The sequence below is a fragment of the Phaethon aethereus genome (assembly GCF_964289735.1).
Source record: "Phaethon aethereus genome assembly, chromosome: 12".
NCBI lineage: Eukaryota > Metazoa > Chordata > Aves > Phaethontiformes > Phaethontidae > Phaethon > Phaethon aethereus.
Window position 1 is genome coordinate 11,372,913 of NC_138588.1, and position 18,441 is coordinate 11,391,353.

The following is an 18,441-nucleotide window of genomic DNA, read 5'->3' on the forward strand; positions in this document are numbered from 1 at the left end:
GTATTTCAAGCTAGACAGCAGAAACAGGACATACCGAAACAAGAAGCAACCATTTTCTCCTAGCACAGACACAGCCTGAAGCAAATGACTGGATATCTCTTCTGCCAACTAAGCAGGGCAAAAACTCGCCCCCTTCTTCCCCTTTGTATCATATCAGCACATAGTGTTCCCAACCATGAACTACAGATACACAGCAGGAGGAGGCTATCCCTGCCTCAAAGACTTTACCTTCTTTCCACATCCTGTCTGGTTTGGTGCTGTGACTTTTAAGAATTGTATCTTATCTAAAAAACAGACATGAAAAATCTTTACTATGGGCATCCATGCAAATACACATGGCTTCTCATAATCAGTGAGCTTACTGCAGCCAGGTTTCAGAGGCAAAAGGGAACCAAAATCCTAGCTGCCCAGGGAGTAATTAGCTAATTCCCTGCAGCTGAGCTGAGCCCACCCTGAAAAACTACCTGTACATTAGGCAACTGATAAGGCAACCTTTCCTTAGGCTCTAACTGATGCAGTGCTTTAGGCCTCCCACTCAGGTCTGTGTTTCTGCTACTTCTTTTGATGGTGCTGTCTATTTTGAAAGCTGAAGCTGACCTTCTGCCAAGCAATAGCAAGTGTTTAAGGCCTTTTCAGCCAATGAAAAACAAATTATGGAGAATTCAAGTCCAGCCCACATTTAATTTAATATTAAACTGCAGCCTGAAACAGAGGTGGTCAAACACCATCATACCTGCTTCCTCCAGACAATAGCGTCCTGTTGCCCACATGTGATTTGGCCTCAAAAAACTGCTTGTAATTACATATCAAACCAGAAACCAAGCCCTTCTTTTTCTCACCATACATTCCTATTTCCAGGGTCTCGTCTAACCAAAACCAACTGTGACTTGGGCTGACCTCCCTCTCTTCAAGAATAACTCAGAAGATTATATGTATCGGTATTATGTGGTGGCATCCACCATAACAATGTTATATATCATGTTCCTTTCATCATTCCTCTAAAGATTTTGCTGTCTCTGCATCACTCCCTCCTGAACGGGTTACTCGGGGAAAATGTTGCTTCTCATCAGCATTTTTCAAGTTCTTCCACCATAAAAAAGCCCGCTAGAGCATTAAAATTTACCTTTGAATTTTTTTTATCATTGCATTGTCCACTTTACAAATTCTCTCCTGTAGCAGAACAATCATATCTCCAAATAACAGCCATAGGACAGCAGAAACTGAGAGACACAGTAATTTTACATTTGGTAATACAGACATGCATATCCACCCCAGGGACATTTGTAAACATCCCTGTGAATAAATTCTCATACTCCCTGCACTGGTGGGAAAATATTGCAGTTCCAGGAGAGATACAAACTTTCTCCTCCCTGGTTTTGTGCTGCAGAAGACTTACACAGGATCCCACAGGGTTCACAAATAGTCTTCAGCACTTTTGTAGGCTGAAGCAGTTTCCAGGCATTTATTGTTTAACCATCGCTACGCTTCATGGAGTACCTAAGTGGAAATGGATTGTCTAACTGACCAATTTAAGGTCAGGGAAGGAGTCAGGTCTGAGAGGGTCTCAGAAATATTCACACAACCAGAGCCTCTGTCCCAAAATGATAGTAGTAACGCTTCCTCTTGTCAGTGCATTTCTGCTAGTGTGTCTCTCCAATCTATATTCTGACACTACTACTGCAACTGAACAGAAAGCTTCTGTTCCTGTGGAACAACTCCCCTGCCTTCCTTGTTGAAGCAAAGAGGACTTAAGAGACAAATTATTCCCAAACCAATTGAAACCTACGTAAAAGAACTTGTATTATTGGCCCAAAAAACCAACCAACTTCAGAAGCATACTGGTGGTTTCCAGGCTGAAAGACTTGGTAGTATGTGCACAGTTTAAGATGAAAAAAGAGCATTTGATAAGGGATAAGCAAAAAAGCTGGGAAAAGGCTGAAGTGTTTATAAAGTCAGAGTTTTGGCACCTAAACATGGTGCTTAATAATATCCTTTTCTAAATGGAATTCCTTTTATGAATGGAAAAGCAAAATTCTGATCCTTTGAGACTTTGTCCAGATTTTTTTAACCACAATTCAGTTTGTCCAAAAGGGTACAGAAAGGGAGCAGTCCCAGCTAATCTGTGTATTAACTTCACCTAAATAAAATAACAAAATTCCTGGTACGAAAGAAAGTGATACCAATTCTTGAAGCTACTCTTCAAATGAGTATTACAAATAAGAAGGCTAAAGCGAAACTATCACATTAAAAACTTTGAAATCTATTTTTTTTTCATGGTCTAAATAGGAAAGCATAGTAAAAACATTGCTTTCCTGTTAAACTAGAAGCTTGAACTTCCTAGTCAGGACTTTTGTTTGTTTGGGTTGGTTATTTCAGCTTTCAAAAATGAACTGAAGAAAAAAAGCCTGCTGTAAAGATGGCTTTGTGGAAGCACTAGAACTTATGTATTTGTCATCAAAGTAATAATTACTACACTTTCTTTAAAATCCCAGGAAAACACATAAGTGTTGAGTAGATTCAAAGAATTCCTGGTTCCATGGAAGTGCATCGCATACCTGAAAAGAAACAGCCCACAAGCAACAGAGCCTGAGAATCACAGCGGTGAGAATCCATACAGAACAGAAAACACTAAAAAAGAATTCTAGCATTTTTCCTGTCAAACTGGAAAAAAGTGAATTTAACACAAAGGGTGAATTTCAGTCCTTGTTGGATTTTTCTTCCATTTGCATTTCTCCCACATGGGTATAAACAACTACCAAAGGTTCTTTATAATTTTTCAGTCACATTCACCATTGGATACCCATGCCTTAATTCAACACTGCAAATCAGAATAGCATACAAATGGTGAAAAACTTTAGAGTTCAAGCATTTGTTGGGAATTAAACTTAAGCTATTAGTCTAATGCTGAAGCTAAATGTCTTGAGTGTTTCCCTGTCATGTCAAAATCTCCAATCTATGCTATTTTTGAAGGAACTACACCTTCATTATCAGAATAAACAGGCAGACATGCCCACCACTCCTTCCTCTCCTATCACCCTGAAGAAGAAGAAAGAATGACTGGTCACATCAGAGCAGACAACAGTATGTTTTCCAGAGAAAGGGAACATTAAGGTCATGGCACGTGCAGCACTTTCATCACTAGGGATCAATCATGTTCATTTAGGGTGAAAAAAGAAATTGTAACGGTCTTATACCACAATTGCTTCAGAAGAGCATATTGAGATGAAGACAGAGCATTTGTAACATTCAGATAAAGCCCCACTGCCCTGTCAAGTATGTATAACGTGATACAAAAATGTAGTCTCCTTGATCCTATAGGTATCAGGGGTGCATGTGTCCTGCTGCTAATCCACATTTAGCCAGAGTTTTGAATGGGTTCAGGTGTACCTTGTTATATCTTATGCCAGCACAAACACACCAACATCATTTCAGCACTACAGCATGCAGAACCTGCTATGCATGCTCCTCCACACAGCTGTCCAGCTTCATCGTCAATATTGGAAACAAAAGCTTGGTTACAGGAAGACTCAGATGAATTCCCATTGTCTAAAAATCCTTGATTTTAAAGCAAAGAGGGACCGTCCCTACATGGTCAAGTACTGGCAGCTGTCCCCTTAGCTCTTCCAGTCTGGCATACCTTAAAGCATTCTAGATTGTTGACATATAACCTGTTTAGTCCTACCCAAATCTGGGTAGAATACTGCCATATGGCTTATATGTGAGCACATTATGCTTGATATCTTTTCTGTCAAGGTGCACTGCATTGTCTGACTTAACAGATTCCTACAACTTTGGTGAGAAATATCTGTTAGTGTTACTTCCTCACTGTTACTGCACCAGTCGTACTTCTGTGCAAAACAGAAACATACTATATGAACAATATAGTAAAAGGGTTTCCTGCATTATACAAGTGTCTAAGATGTTACACATTTTATGGAAAAAAAAATCCACGTGTATTTTGTACATCTATCTGTATTCTACAAGCATGCACCCATTCAGACTTTTCATGCTTACTCATTTTCAGAAGGGCAAGAAATTGAGAATGAAAAAAAACTTTATTAGCATTAAAAGTACATATTCAATAATCAGTAGTCAAATTCCTTCATAGCATCTGGCATGTTTGATGCATCTTTTTGTATCTGCTACAGTTGGAGGAAGAAAGGGTTGTAAGATGTCAGAGGCTTAGGGGTAGAGGGGAGCTGGGGGGGTTGTGCCTTTTTTTTTTTTTTAAGTTCATGAAAACAATTCAGAGTGAAACCCGTACAAGCAGAATATTAGCTATCACTTGTACATTTAAAAGTCAAATAAAAAACAATTTCAGCAATACAAAAAGCAATATAAAAAAACTATTCAGATGCATGACATGCATCAGAAGAAAAACGTAGAAGGACATGGCAAGTAAGTGAACATGTCTTAAAAGTTAAATCATACTGGAAATTCTCTGTAAATATCTGTATGGCTCAATATGAAAAACATTAAAATTACTTGGTTCCACAGAAGATCTGTACAGTTGCATCTACTTTAACTTCATTAAATACAAATATTAGAACAATAGACTGATTAAAAGGAATAAGAAAAGTTCACACAAGTTTAACATTTCAAGCTGCCTATTAGATAGAATAACTAGACAGAGGTAAGTGTCCAACATTAGTGTCCAAGCTATTCTAGCAAGACCCTTTAGCTATCTTGTCAAGTTTCTACATTCAAAGCCAATGTGAAAAGGATTCACAGGTGAAGGATGTCTTTCAAAAAGCTAGCCAGAAAACCTGTATTGCTGATGGAAGTAGTTTCAATTATACTGCTGAGAGTGAAGAGTATGTAAGAATAAATCAGTTACCAGACCACTGATCAAGTACTAGAACTCATGCAGTCATTTTAACAAAAGTTAAATTAATTTGTTCATTTCCTAAGTTTATTTTAGAAGTTGAACCATTGCTGTCTGGCTGGCTCATAACTAGTCAAAATAAGATTGCAGGGTACCACGGCGGCGGATATCACATGTCCAGCAATGGAAACCACCTCCCAATGAATTGGCATGGCGGATATTCACTTTAATTGTAGAAATGCCTGCAAGAAATGTACATTGCATACTTTAAAATTAAAATCTCCAATTCATGTGGTGAGCTTTGATCAGAACATTAGATAATGCTTTATCAGATCATATGGCTATATGCAAGTACGGAAAGTATTTTCTACTCATTTGTTAAGAATGTGTTTCCCAAATTCTAGGCAGATAACAAGCTAGGAACACAGCTGGCTTGTTTATTCCAGCGATACCCTCAGGAATATCCAGTGCCTGGAGCACAGCTGGTGTTTGATATGTTATGATGTGCCAGTAATAAAAAGAAAAATCCAGTTTTTGCAGTATGGGAAGAATTAGCTGAAATTCTGCTACAATATATGACCAGGGCATATTTACATAAATCTGTGAGAGCACTGAAGGTTCAGACACTGAATGTGCTCTTTCAAGTGCCTTTCAAGAAAAGAAGCATTCACAGTACAGAGCTCCACATCCCTCTTTCTCTGAAAGGAGGAATTATACTTAATTTATACTTAATATTATACTATTATACTTAATACCTAGCTTAAGCTTCCTCCCACTTCTTTTCAGCTCTGATGTTTCATCTGTGGCTCAGCTTATACAAAGTCCTGACAGATGGACTAGGACCAGAAGACTTTTCTGTTATGAAGTTTGCCTTTTTGCTTCTTGGTACTTTCAGGAGCAGCTCAGTAGAATCTATCATCTAGGTCAGCAATAGTTTTGTTCCCAGTAGACCCATCAGTAAGTCCTAGGAACTTATTGACTATAGGAGTTTATTTAGAACTCACACAGACTGTGAAGTTCAAGTGTGAAAGATGTCATGATTAGCATTAATAGTCTCATTTTTTAAGTACTTTCAAACATTTATAAATCCTCAGCTCCCTGGTCATGCAGAATCAAAACAACCTAAGATTGAAAAAGCTAAGTGATTCACTAAAGCTTGTATAGCCATCTTTATAAGCATATCAAAGAATTAGATTGCATGGTTCTCACCTGCAATCATCTCAGATTTGAGGGAAGCTTCAATAAGTACACTCACATCCATGGCACCAACCCTTCTTCTAGGTTCACGGTTGCTATCTTCCACCTTTGGATCATTCTCTCCTTCCCATCATTTTTCTGCCTTTAAAGGAGTCTTTCAGTACTGGGGAGTATTATCTTTTACTCTATAATACAACATTCCCTCACTTCCCTTTCTCATTTACCTACCAGTCTTCTTTCTATCCTGTCAACTTTTGCATCACCATGTACTTATCCTGCAGCAACAGTCAGCTGGCTGTAGCACCAAGCAATCTGGCTACCCTCCTACTAACCAACTATGATCACAAGTAGATGTACCTGTATCTTTCCCTCCCAGCAGGATGGAAGCAGTTGGATTAACTGCATGAGTTCAGACTTTCAAGTCTGTATTATTTGTTTTTGCAGTTAGCTGTGCATAATAAGATTTTAAGATTTTATATTCAATTACAGTTCTCCTGCCACTGCATATCTAAAGGAATTCCAGCCTATCATGAGGTTACATCTCACAGGACTGAGATTTTCCATAAATGATCAGAAATATCTGAATTAAGTGGTCTTAATTTGGCAGTTTAAAGTACAATGAATTTGAAACTAGAAAAATCTGAAAGCATTTTGACAATGAGGGTTAGCCAGCTCTACATCACTCAGCAATATGTGCACTCAGCCTCTCCAAGACAGATATTGACCTCCAAACTAAACAGACAAATTCAGATTAGAAAGCTCATTCAAAAGCATGCTAGCAGTAATTGCTACTCATACCTTTATTTGCTGCAAGCTGTAGGGGGCACAAGATCTAAGAAGCCCATATTCATATAGCTGAAATATGCGGGAGAGAAATCACTGAATGATTCTTACTTGCTAATCCAATTGTTCGAGTACCTTTGCCAGTGCTGGTGCTTTGACTACTTTAAGTGAAACCTTCATTCACCTTGATGTGTATAGCTGGTATCAAGATAACTTTGTTTTAAGTATATGTTGAAATATGTTAAGACATACCCAGACTTTCAAACATCTTCTGAATTGATGTCTCATTGGCATCCACCATCACACGTTTCTCATCCAGCATTAGGACATTCATGGAGAGCCATTTAGAAGACATCCACAGTGGGTGATCTAAACACATGAGAATGAACCTTCTACTGTACCAATGTTGCCCCATGCTAATACTTTTAAGAATACTCTTGGAATTCTTAGAAAATAAAGAATGAATATACCATCTGGGATGAGTGGCACTGGGGGGTGAATCACAGTCCAACCTGCTTTCTTGAAGAGCTCGATCTGAAAGAGCAATTTAATTAGATTCTAAACAGGGTTCTTAAAGTATCACATCATGTCCTCCAGCCTATGCCACATTTCCTCAGACTACTTTAATATACATGACATCCCCTTCCCCCCATTTACTGCTCTTGCCCTCATTCAAGTTCCATCTACAAATCCAGTTTTCATACAAGCATTTTTGAAGGCCTTTTCAAACTTTGCATACCGCTAGCATTTGTTTCTATATATGTTTTTTATATGCTAGGTATACTAAGATATGTTGAAGACAAAAGGTTACATGTGCAGTTTAGAGCCTGTGAAGTAAAGATATTAGTAACAGTGTAAAAGTATTAGATTATTTTTGGTATTATTTCTTCCCATATGACTGTAAAAGCCATTGATATGAATTACATTGCTATTTATAGAAACAAAAACACCACATAAAATCATATTTGCATCATGCTTCATAAAAAACTTAATATGTAGTTTATTTAACAAAAAGAACAAAATAAAGGCGTCCTAGGAAATAATTTTTGTCTCTAAAGAATTACACAATTAAGTTAAAAATAAGAGGAGGATAATTTGGCTAAGGAGAATTGACTTTTCAACGTCATTGCCTGAATACTTGGAAGAGCTCTTTATTCAAGCATTACCACGAGGTGGAGCTCCGATTCTGAAAACTCAATAACCAGCCTGGCCTGAGAGGATTTTAAAGACAAGCCCCCTTTCACCCATACCTCCCCACCCCATTTCCTGGTCATCCAGAACTGACAAATCAATTTTTATGAAAGCAAGCTGCACCTATCTTTTCTATCTACACTGACAGCAGTTTTCCATTAAGAGAGTCCCAGCACATGGGTTTAACATAAGGAGACCAAGAACCTCCTCTTGCAAGTAAGATTATGAAAAATAGAAGGGAAAAGGGGAGGAAAAAACTAGGATTGTTTTAAATATATATATATTCTCATAATGGATATTACAAGAGGCAGTAATTCAATGGGACCATTTGCATTGAAGCCACTTGCTGAGAAGAGACTAATATTGCTTCTAAGAGCTATGCTGTGCACATGGTTCCATCATCTCTGCTGCATGAAGCTCTATCCCACTGATTCAGTATTGGCTCAGCTAGTCCCATGTGGCTGTATAGCTCCTGAAATCACGGGCATCCTCACAAAAACCCTCAAGCACTGACAGTACAGGTAACATGTCTGTAACAAAGGTGAGCTCTTGCTCTCTGGAAAGCTTTCTGATCCGATTGCACTGTTTAGCAACATTAGCTTTTTCTCAGAGTGAAGTAGTAGGTTTTACTTACTAAACCATGTCTTGCCTCTTTCCTACTCTTTAAAAAGTATTTCTCCTTCAGTTATTCAAAGCTGAATGCCTGAGCAACTACCAGCCTCCTGCCATTGGTACAGTTAACAATACCAAAGGAGAGACTTCCAAAATAAGAATAAAGAGTGGGATTACTCATCTGAACAGCAGAAAACCCTCAATTTTTTTCAACACTCTTACCTGATGGCAGGGACGGTCTGGGTTAGAGAGCACAAGACCAGGTCCAATGATATTAAAAGTAGCATCAATGTGCATGGGATTAGGGTCCTTAAACGATATTATATGCACTCTATAGTCTGGTGCAAGATGTCGCCTCATCCATTCAATGCCCATGTAATTTGTAACCTGAAAACAGGACAAATTAAGTTTCACTAGGCTAGAATATAAACTGCATCCAAGCATAGTTTATCTAAGGTCTTATTTAAGTAAATATTTAAAACCAAAATAGTGGAAGTTTGTGCCTTTAGCTAACCTTAGCTGTAAGACAGTCTCATCCTGCATATCAGACATTCTATAAACAGCAACTTCTTTTATCAACACTATTATTTAATGCTGTTCAGGAATTTAAGATGACATAACTACAAATATCAATGACTAAGATAGATACCAAAACTGATGGAAGAAACCTTTGTTTACCTGGCTCCTTTGTACAAAGATATCTCTTCCAGCTCTAATGAAGTCAGCAGCGTCAAAGCACGGCTCAAATTCAGTAGTTACAAATTTTCCCTGAGCAGCCAGTTTATGCCTATCTTCAACGGAGTGGATTGGATAATCCTAGTTATATAAAAAAAGAATAACAATTTGTCATTGGAGATGGTAAGGGAGAGTTTTCAAACTGTTTGCTACTGAAGAGTATTTTGCAATTAAGAAAATATATTTATATTAATAGCTAGTATGTTCCTTGGAGGTGGTTTGGTTTACTTGTTACTAGAATTAAAAAAAGAAAGCATAAATGTGGAAGCTCAAGTAAGAGGTTTTAAGTACATTCAAGAATACGTGATATGAGACAATAGTTATACCAAGAAGTTAATTGCTCTTCAGAGCCACTGTCCCTATAACATTCTGGCTTTTGGATCAAAAGTATTCATTACCAGTGGAGTAATGGAGCCCAACAAATCACCGCACAGTGACAGAAATACTGGAATGCAAGCTATTTGCTACCAAAGGTAGACTCCCTACTGTTTCCACATTTTAGAATTAAGCAGTACTTCCAACTAGATGGTAGATCTTCAGTAATTTAAATAGATTTTAGAATGAAACAATGCAATTAAGAAAAAATGAGGTGGGAAAAAACAGCACAAACAAAAACTACTGGGTTTTAGAACAGGCTCCGAAGTTTTCTAATACTGACAGATAACTTTAAGGTAATTTTGTTTAATAAAGACTTCTTTGCATCATCGATAAGATGTCACTGTTCACAGAAAGCTACAATCATTCCATAACCAGCTGCACTTATTGCAGGTGTTCTTACCAAGGTCCTAATGCATTTGGGGCCTACAGGAAATTGTCCAAGTCAAAATTATTACAAAATAAAAATACTAAGAAAATATTCACTTAAATATTTGGAAAGTAAATATTCACAGTTTATGCAATCCATGCAAAACAAGGATTATGAGGTTTTTTTCAGTGACAAAATATATATTCTCTCCCATTTTCCTGATACGCTCAGGACATATGGACATTCTCAGGGAATCTGAATTCTTTAAAGTAATCTTTGTGATGTCTTTCTAGCATTCCTTCCTCTTTAGTAATGCTAAGTTATCAAAACAATTAAAAATCAGTAATCAAAACAATTCAAACCAGACTTGAATTCAATAGGCACAACTTCCCGTTTCTTATTCCCTAATTGCACACACACAGTTTCACCTGGAAAGACTACAGAATATTTGCAGACATTAGAAAAGCCACAAATTTCCTGACTTGCTTTGTTCCACCCCCAATTTTGTGAAATCTAGATATCAGGTTGAAACAATTGATAAAATTCTGTATAACCAGAACTGAAGTTCTGAAGCAAAATAAGAACAATACCTGATCATAGAGTTCATCTGCCATTGTGGGTTTGGGGGCAGTTGTCCATTTAGCACCACAGTTGAAGTAATCTTTGATTATTCGTCTATACGCTCTGTACTCAAAGAACCGAGCACGCCAAGCCATAGGCGCTTCAATAATTTCATTTCCCACCACCAACAGGATGTCTCTTGGCATAGCAGCATACATACCTGAAAGGAAAAAGGCCATTAACCTATGAGACAAATATGCTTTTCTCAGCTCTTTCAGGTTATTCACTTTTCATTCTCCTTTTTACCTTTACTTCTATCCAAAAGACTGGCAAAAAGCATCTTTGCAGAAGTCAGGAAACCAGCACATAATTTGAGGTCCTTACATTCTTCAGCAAGTTTTGAAAGTGACTTTTTTTTGTTCAAAATACATGCAAAAAAGTTTGCTACAAAGCCTCACTCATAACAGCTTCCTGGCTAGATTAGAGCCATCCACAATCTACAAGCCTCCATTTCACAATTTGCTTAATGTAAATTAACTAGACAGATTCCTGTGAATTACTCAGAGAACTTTAAAAGGTGATGATGGGTAGCAAGTTTTCCAAGTGGACCTCATTTCTTTATACGCGATCCTTTTAAAAAGCAATAGCACAGAAGAGGAATTTGATGCTACGCAGATGTAGTGCAGGAAGCAGTCCCATTAGACTTTTCACTATCATTATCTGTTCCCTAATGAATTTGAATTACTCTAGAACAACTTAAGAATACATTTGACATGAAAGGAGCCTGGAGACTATGCTTGATGCAAAACTGAGTATGAGCCAGTGGGCTCTCATGGCAAATAACCAAAGCCATATGGTGCTATACAAGGAAGAATGTGGCCAATAGGTAAACATCTTTCATTAGGAAGTCCATGCAGCACTGAAACAGGTCAGCAAACCAGGTGGCAGAATCCCAGTTCCTGGAGATTTTCGAAGTCATAGCTACATAAAGCCATCACTGACCTCATCTAGCACTGGCAATAATCCTGCTCCAAGCAAGAAGGTAGACTAGAAGACATCCAGAAGGTCTCAGACAAGAGCTAAACAGCCAAGGCTTTCAGCAATGGAAGAACATTTACCTGTAGACTCAAAGTCAGGTGTTTCATACTTCACAGACCAGTCAATTGGATCAGGCCTCTTAACAATTACACCCTCCCTTTTCAAAATATTGCACATCTCTTCAATTTCAGCAATAGCTTTTTTTAAGTGGTCTTTGGGGAAGCTCTGGCCTCCAAATTTCTGATAAAATCCCCAATACTTTTCATATGTGTTTGCCTAAAACAAAAGAACAGGTAAGTGACAAAGAATAAGCATTAGTTATTTTGGCAGAGTGAAATAGGTGCATAATAAACAATTCTTAATGTTCAAAGTTTCTTGTTCCTTCACTGACTTCCCATTGTTTTGTATGCATTATGACCCTAACACATCATAGTGTGCCTTATATTTTATTTCTGCAATATTTTTAAGAGTTGCTAAGAATTGTTAATGCCCTGATGATTCTTTTAAAATAAAGGGGTGAGAGAGGAAGGGAAAAAAAAAACAAAAGGGAGAACCTTCAGTGTTCCAGATAAACACTCAATTATTCCTGGTTAAGAATCCCTATCCCGCTAGCACTCTGCTGTCTTTATTTTTTGTCTTTACTACTTCTATTTATACACGCCATTGGCAAGGTTTCACTCAGATGTTTTGATGTGCATGTGTGTCCAGTCATTAAACTTATGTAAGTAAGTGCAGATGTTAGAGTAGTTGTGAATGGATGATGTCTTCACAAATACTTACATACAGTAACAAAGTTAAGTTTCAGCTTATGTTCTAAGGTGTTTCATTGAACTAGCAGATAGTTTCACTACTGCTGACAGACTGTACATGTGTCATGATGCCCAAGAAAAACAGCCCTCTGAGGAACAGCAGCAAAAAAGATGGGAAAGACATTCAGGAATATGGAGAGGCAAGTGCACATTTCATTCCCACTTGCAAGTTTCATTTGACTTTTAGATGGGCTTTTCAGGATATTTAATTTCCTCGTATTTTTGAATATAGATGGATCGGTAGCTTATATTACTTGTTTCTACTGATGAAAATACTATTATAAGTAATGTAATAAATCTTCCTAAAAGTCTCTTCCTCTCTTTAGCCATAACCCTACAGAAAGTCTCATTATTTATCAAATCACAGATGAAAACTAAGAGACTACATTACACTTCAGTTAATTTTTAGTGGCTAGTATTGCCAAGTGACCATGAAAGATTTGATCCTTATTACACTAGACTTGTACAAACACAGCAAACCCTATAGACTCTGTTATTTAGTAAGGCTAGCAGACATGTTTTTAAAGTAAAACAACCTTAAGCTCATCTGCAAAACACATACATCAGTAGTCATCTTGTTAAAATCCCACTTTGGTACTGTCACAGTGGTGACCTCAGAAATTCTAAGGGCATCCCAAGTACAGGTAACATGCCTTGTTGGCTAGAAGAGGCCATACTTCAGGTACAGCGGCAGTCTAGAAAATGCAAGAGATACTAAATTCACCCATCAGGGTTGGATTAAAACAAGTACAACATTTACAGGCCTAAATCCTCTGCTCCTGAAATCCTGTGATAAGCTTCTCAAATTAAGAACTAATTCAAAATAATGTCCTAATTCTCATGGTTAAGAAAATCCAGATACATAATCAAAACCAATTATGCTGCTTCAGTTCAGTGTACCTTTGAAAGTACTTCATTCAGATTTATAAGCTGTGAAACCAGCAGTTTTGATGGGTCTCTGCTAACACTAACATGACAGAAGAACAAGTGCATATAGAGCCCTTCTGGAACAGCAGCAGAAGGGATCAGGAACAGGTGAGCAAGTGGCCAGGCCTTCCTTCTACCAAAGAGAGTCCTGCTCATTCAGGCAGCAGGAGTGACAGCAATGGGACACAGGAGAACCTGACCGCCCAAACATGAGGTTATTTCCTGACACTGCAGTGCTGACTACTTTCCAGAAAGCAGTGTTCTAGAAAAAAACATTTATGTTTGTCATAAAAAACACAAATACAATTATGTTCCTATTGTGCTAGTACTGTCAGTGAGCTCCAAGGAGGCAAGGCCATTCATCTGAAGGCATGCCTGACCTCCTTTAAAATCCATGCTATCCATGGTATTCTCTACTATTTCTGGACATTTGCCCTCATGCTAGAGAGGTGAGACGGAAGAGAAAATTCAACCTTTTAGACATCCTTAACATTTATGTAGAGAGCCCAGGCAAAGGTCTCGGCATGGCCATCCTGCTCCTCCACTGCTGAAGGTTGTTCCCAAACTTTCTGAAGGAATTTATTCTTTTTCTCTAAGGGAGGTCTTGGGTAATTTGATCACCTCAGACTCACCAGCTGTTCAGAAGTCACATGCAGATCATATGAAGTGCCTAGCATTCCTATGGAATCCTGTTCTGCTAATGAGACAAATTTGTCCTAAGCTAGTTATTTTCAGAGCCACCCAATGATGCATTTGAGTATTATTAATTCCTAAGAGCTGCAGCTCCCCTCTTCACCAGGTGTCCTCTAATATTGTTCTTTTTCAAACCTGAGAAATTACACTTGTCTTGCACTAATATGACGGCATAATCTCAAAGTTATGACAGAGTAAGGGTTAATACCATAACACCACTCATATTCCCTACCTTCTGAATAACTGCGAAAAAGGTGTATGACTGGAACGTCTGTTTAATCCCAATTCAGGGTTGAGATTTCAGGTCCCTTTGATCATATACATATAACTCACTTCAGACTGTTCAAAAAGTACCACAGCCAGGACACAGAAAAGAGCTTTAAATAATCTCCTCAATGCATCTTATAACCTACTGTCTGAGAGTACCTGAGAAACTGTAGCAGCATTTAAGAAAAATCCTTTCCTTTCAGAAAGAAATTTAAGAATGTGCTATAAGGAAAAGATTATCTTTAAGAAACAGCAGAATTACTCCCTATAGTTGCTATGTATTTTAAATATTTGTTGTGGAAAATAATTAACATTATCAATGTTAACACTCTCAAGCTGTACCTTAAAGCTAGTAATGACAGTTATTAAATTTAGGACATTAAAACAGAAATTCAGATCAAAATGCTTTTGTCTAATTCAGTAGTAAACACTTCCCCCCAGCTTCTCACTCAAGATACAATGATCTGTGGTAATAACGGAGTAATAACACCAAAGTAATAACACCAGTATTATTCACAAAATATACTGAAAAACATTGCAGAGTACAAAGCTGTAAAGCTCAACTGTTTGACTGTCAACTGCCTCAGAAGACTATATCTGAACTGTGAGATTTTTTGACCAAAGCACTAATTCAAAAAGGGCGTCTTCCTACTTAGTGTAGTTGTTAACCTCCTAGTTAAGATTTCCCACATTTCCTAATAGTGTATTTACCCATACATAACCTACATAGCCCATGTCAAGCTTGCAAAAGGATATGCAATGACGTGTCAGCCCATTAATATTCATCTGATATGTAGGGCTCCCTATTCAGTTCTTTCCTTCCTCCTTATGCCAAGCACATCATACCTACATCACAGCAAAAAGGCTTGTGTATACCAAAACAACATCTCAAAGTACAGGAGAGCGCTGAATACAGCCATACTTCTGCACTTAAACATTTTGTAAACAAACATGCATACAATCCTAAAACACAACTTAGAAGTACCTCAAAGCAAGTATTTACCAAAAGTATTATGATTTGAGATGTGTTTTTTTTTAAAGCATCTCAGGTCCAAAGCCTCAATTTTTTCCTTATACAACTCAAATTCGCTAGTTTTAAACTGCAGTTTTTATAACCAGTGACCCTCATTCATACTTGTCAGAAGGCATGTGATAATGTTACAATGTAACAAAGTTAAACTTTTTTTCCTTACTCTTGTTGTACATTCACCATGGCAGTTTTAAGTACATGAAGGTACACACATGTATATTAGAAATGCTAATCCTCATCTGCTTCTTTTTCTGAAGCTGCTAGAATATCTTTGGAGTGACTGAAAGAGGATTCCAGAAGTTGGTAACTGAGCTTCAGCTTTCAAGGAGTAAATACAAGTCATAATGAATTCTTCATTGCACTCGCTGGGGCCAAGGTATCATCTCAAATGTCTCAATGCAAGTCAAATGATTACTCTTCTATCTGGGGATTAGAATTACCAAGCTGCAGTAATTCAGTCACACTCCTCCAAACAGTTTTTCCCAGAGTCTAAAGAAAAACATACAAATGGAAAGGGGGCTGGGGGAAAAGAAGTCTTCTACACAAGTACATCCAAACCTTCCTCTAAACTACCATTCCCAACACTTTAAACATATTTTCAGTATCTTTGTTTGCCATTCCTTCAATGTCAGATCTGAAGAATTCCCTTTCTTTTTCTAACTGAGGTCTTCAGGTCAACTTTGTCAAGATATCCCTTAAAATTTTACTAACGTCTCTTGAGCAGAAGTAGTGCACCAGCTCATTTTCCTATGACAGCCACAGATTATATGCTGCCTTGAAGGCAGTACTGTACTGTAACACTGGAAGAGAACAATTCAAGATCGTACCCACAAATGCAGGTAACAACACATACTTCACAACTTTGAAGTCCAGGTAAATTACACAATCTGGAGGAAGACCATTGTTTGAATGTTCCTGTTCTAAAATACAACATTTCAGAGAACAAAGAAATGTGAATTTATTTAGGTTGCTGTTGTAGTTTTAGGCACAGAAAAACCCTGAAAAACAGAGGAGTATGCATTTCCATACACCACTTACTGTAGCACGTAGGAGTTCCAGTGAGCTATTTTAAACAGAACGGTCCTGCTAGTCAACAGTTACAGAACTCAATCTTTCTCAAACTACTAAGTAGAAAACTACACTTTTTTCCCAAGTGGTAACACTACCTAGTTTTGAGGCCAGTTAAACTTTCCATCACAGCTATCAACTATCTTAAATGCTAGGGTGTGTATTTTGATAGCATCAGGGCTATACTACTAGAGCAGATTGTATATATCACAGATTGTCTCTACTGCTGACTTCTGTTAAAACAGCCAACTCTGGTCAAAGTGGAAAGAAAAAGCATATCCCCCACGAATGTGGCTACATTTCACAGTTGTAAACAACCAGTTTGAAAGAAGAATCCTCATGAGTAAAGACCACACCTTATGCACTGTAAAGCCTAAGCAAATTGTATATATAAAAATCACATTATTTCCTATTTAAGGTTGTGTTTTTATTGTTTACCTTAACCTCCACAGAAAAAGGCGGGACACAAGCATTTTCAGCTCTTCCTACAATGACCTCTTCCAGCGGGTCCCATTCATTGTATGAGGAAACAGGACAGTCCTTAGGCACAGGGCTAGCAGCCTTGTTGTCATCAGCAGCACAGGTGTTCTGTGAGGCTGTAGCTGCCTGGGTGCTCTGGAAAGATCGCTGCACCCATCCTGTAAAGACTCTTCCAAGCTTAAAATAAAAATAAGAATGAAAATTATGTTTCCCTTACAAAAGGCAAAAAGCAATGGGTCACTGCCTTACACTGTAATCCCAAAGCAAAGTTGATTATTTTGAGCATTAACAGAAACACACTGTTACAGCCACTCTAATTTATTCACAGCCTACTAGATGCTTAAAGGACAATTTGCCTTTTAAAATACACACCGTTGTGCTCATAGGAACACAGCATTGACAGTGGCGACTGGAGTCGCTGAACTCCGTACTGCTGAGTTGGGAGGATGCACGGGTGAGCCTCACTCAAAAAAGCCCGTAGTCATCCTGCGCCCGCCCACCACCACACGGAGCACCCCCACACCCGTCGCCGCGGAGGGGCCGCAAGGCCCCAGTCCTGACGACGCATCCTCAACCCCAGCCCCTCCGAGCCCGGCGGCGGAGCTGCGCGGCACCAACCCGCGAGCCGATATAATGAGCCGCTTCGGCTCCCCGGCTGCCCCCACGCAAGCACCGCACTCGCAGCATCTCTGCTGACAAGACAGCTCCACACAGCTCCGCTCCCGCGGCCCCGCCGCCTTTATAGCGGCCCGCCACGCCCCCGACACCGCCCGCCGGCTGGGGGCGCGGGGTGGCGTGGAGCCCACTTGGGGCGGCAGCCGCCTGTGCGTGGAGAGCTGCTGCGGGGAGGCGGCGGGCCCCGGCGGGGGTGGGGGGCCCGGTGGGAGATGGCCTGGCCGGCGCCCCCGCGCTCATGGTTCAGGGATAACTGGGCACTGCCCGCGAGTCGGGATGAAAGAGCAGCTAGGAGCGGTCGGAGTCCGGGAGGCGCAGCCCGGCCATCTCCAAAGCTGAGCACTAGCTTCTTTTGGCACACCTGGATTTCATTTCCACAATTCACAATTCCATTCTTCAGCAATTTGACTTCAATGATTTCCAGTCAGGTTTAAAATTCTCTTAAAAACTGCACTGAAGTGCATAATTCAGTTATTTTTAGTCATCAAATATGCACATTCTTCATTAAACCTGTAGTAGACAAAAGAAATTGAAATTTACCAAAAAATTCCAATAATTCACGTTAAGAATTCAGATTTTTAGACTACAACCCAAAGATCTTGCAACTCACCTAAAAATACTTAAATTCTTTAACTACTGAAGGGGTGTTTCAAGAATATCCCAAACACTTAATTTCAAATTCTGTCTTTTCAAAATGCATATTGTGATATGATGAAAAGTCCTCTTAAAATGAAAACCTAAAATGGTTAGCTCCTGCTAGACTTATGTTTATTTTTCCCTGCAAAATCTCTCCATGATAAAATCA

General features: G+C 38.8%; 1 protein-coding gene across 1 annotated transcript; it reads right to left on the reverse strand.

Moving 5' to 3' along the window:
* Window positions 1-4,954: 4,954 nt before the first annotated feature.
* GATM (glycine amidinotransferase) lies at window positions 4,955-17,648 on the reverse strand (the record flags this gene model as incomplete). The annotated part of the gene is made up of 9 exons (XM_082004932.1): window positions 4,955-5,067; window positions 7,058-7,174; window positions 7,276-7,339; window positions 8,831-8,995; window positions 9,287-9,424; window positions 10,679-10,869; window positions 11,768-11,963; window positions 16,920-17,138; window positions 17,580-17,648. 9 exons carry the CDS (start codon window positions 17,646-17,648, stop codon window positions 4,955-4,957), a joined length of 1,272 nt encoding a protein of 423 aa, XP_081861058.1.
* Between the last annotated feature and the right edge of the window lie 793 nt (window positions 17,649-18,441).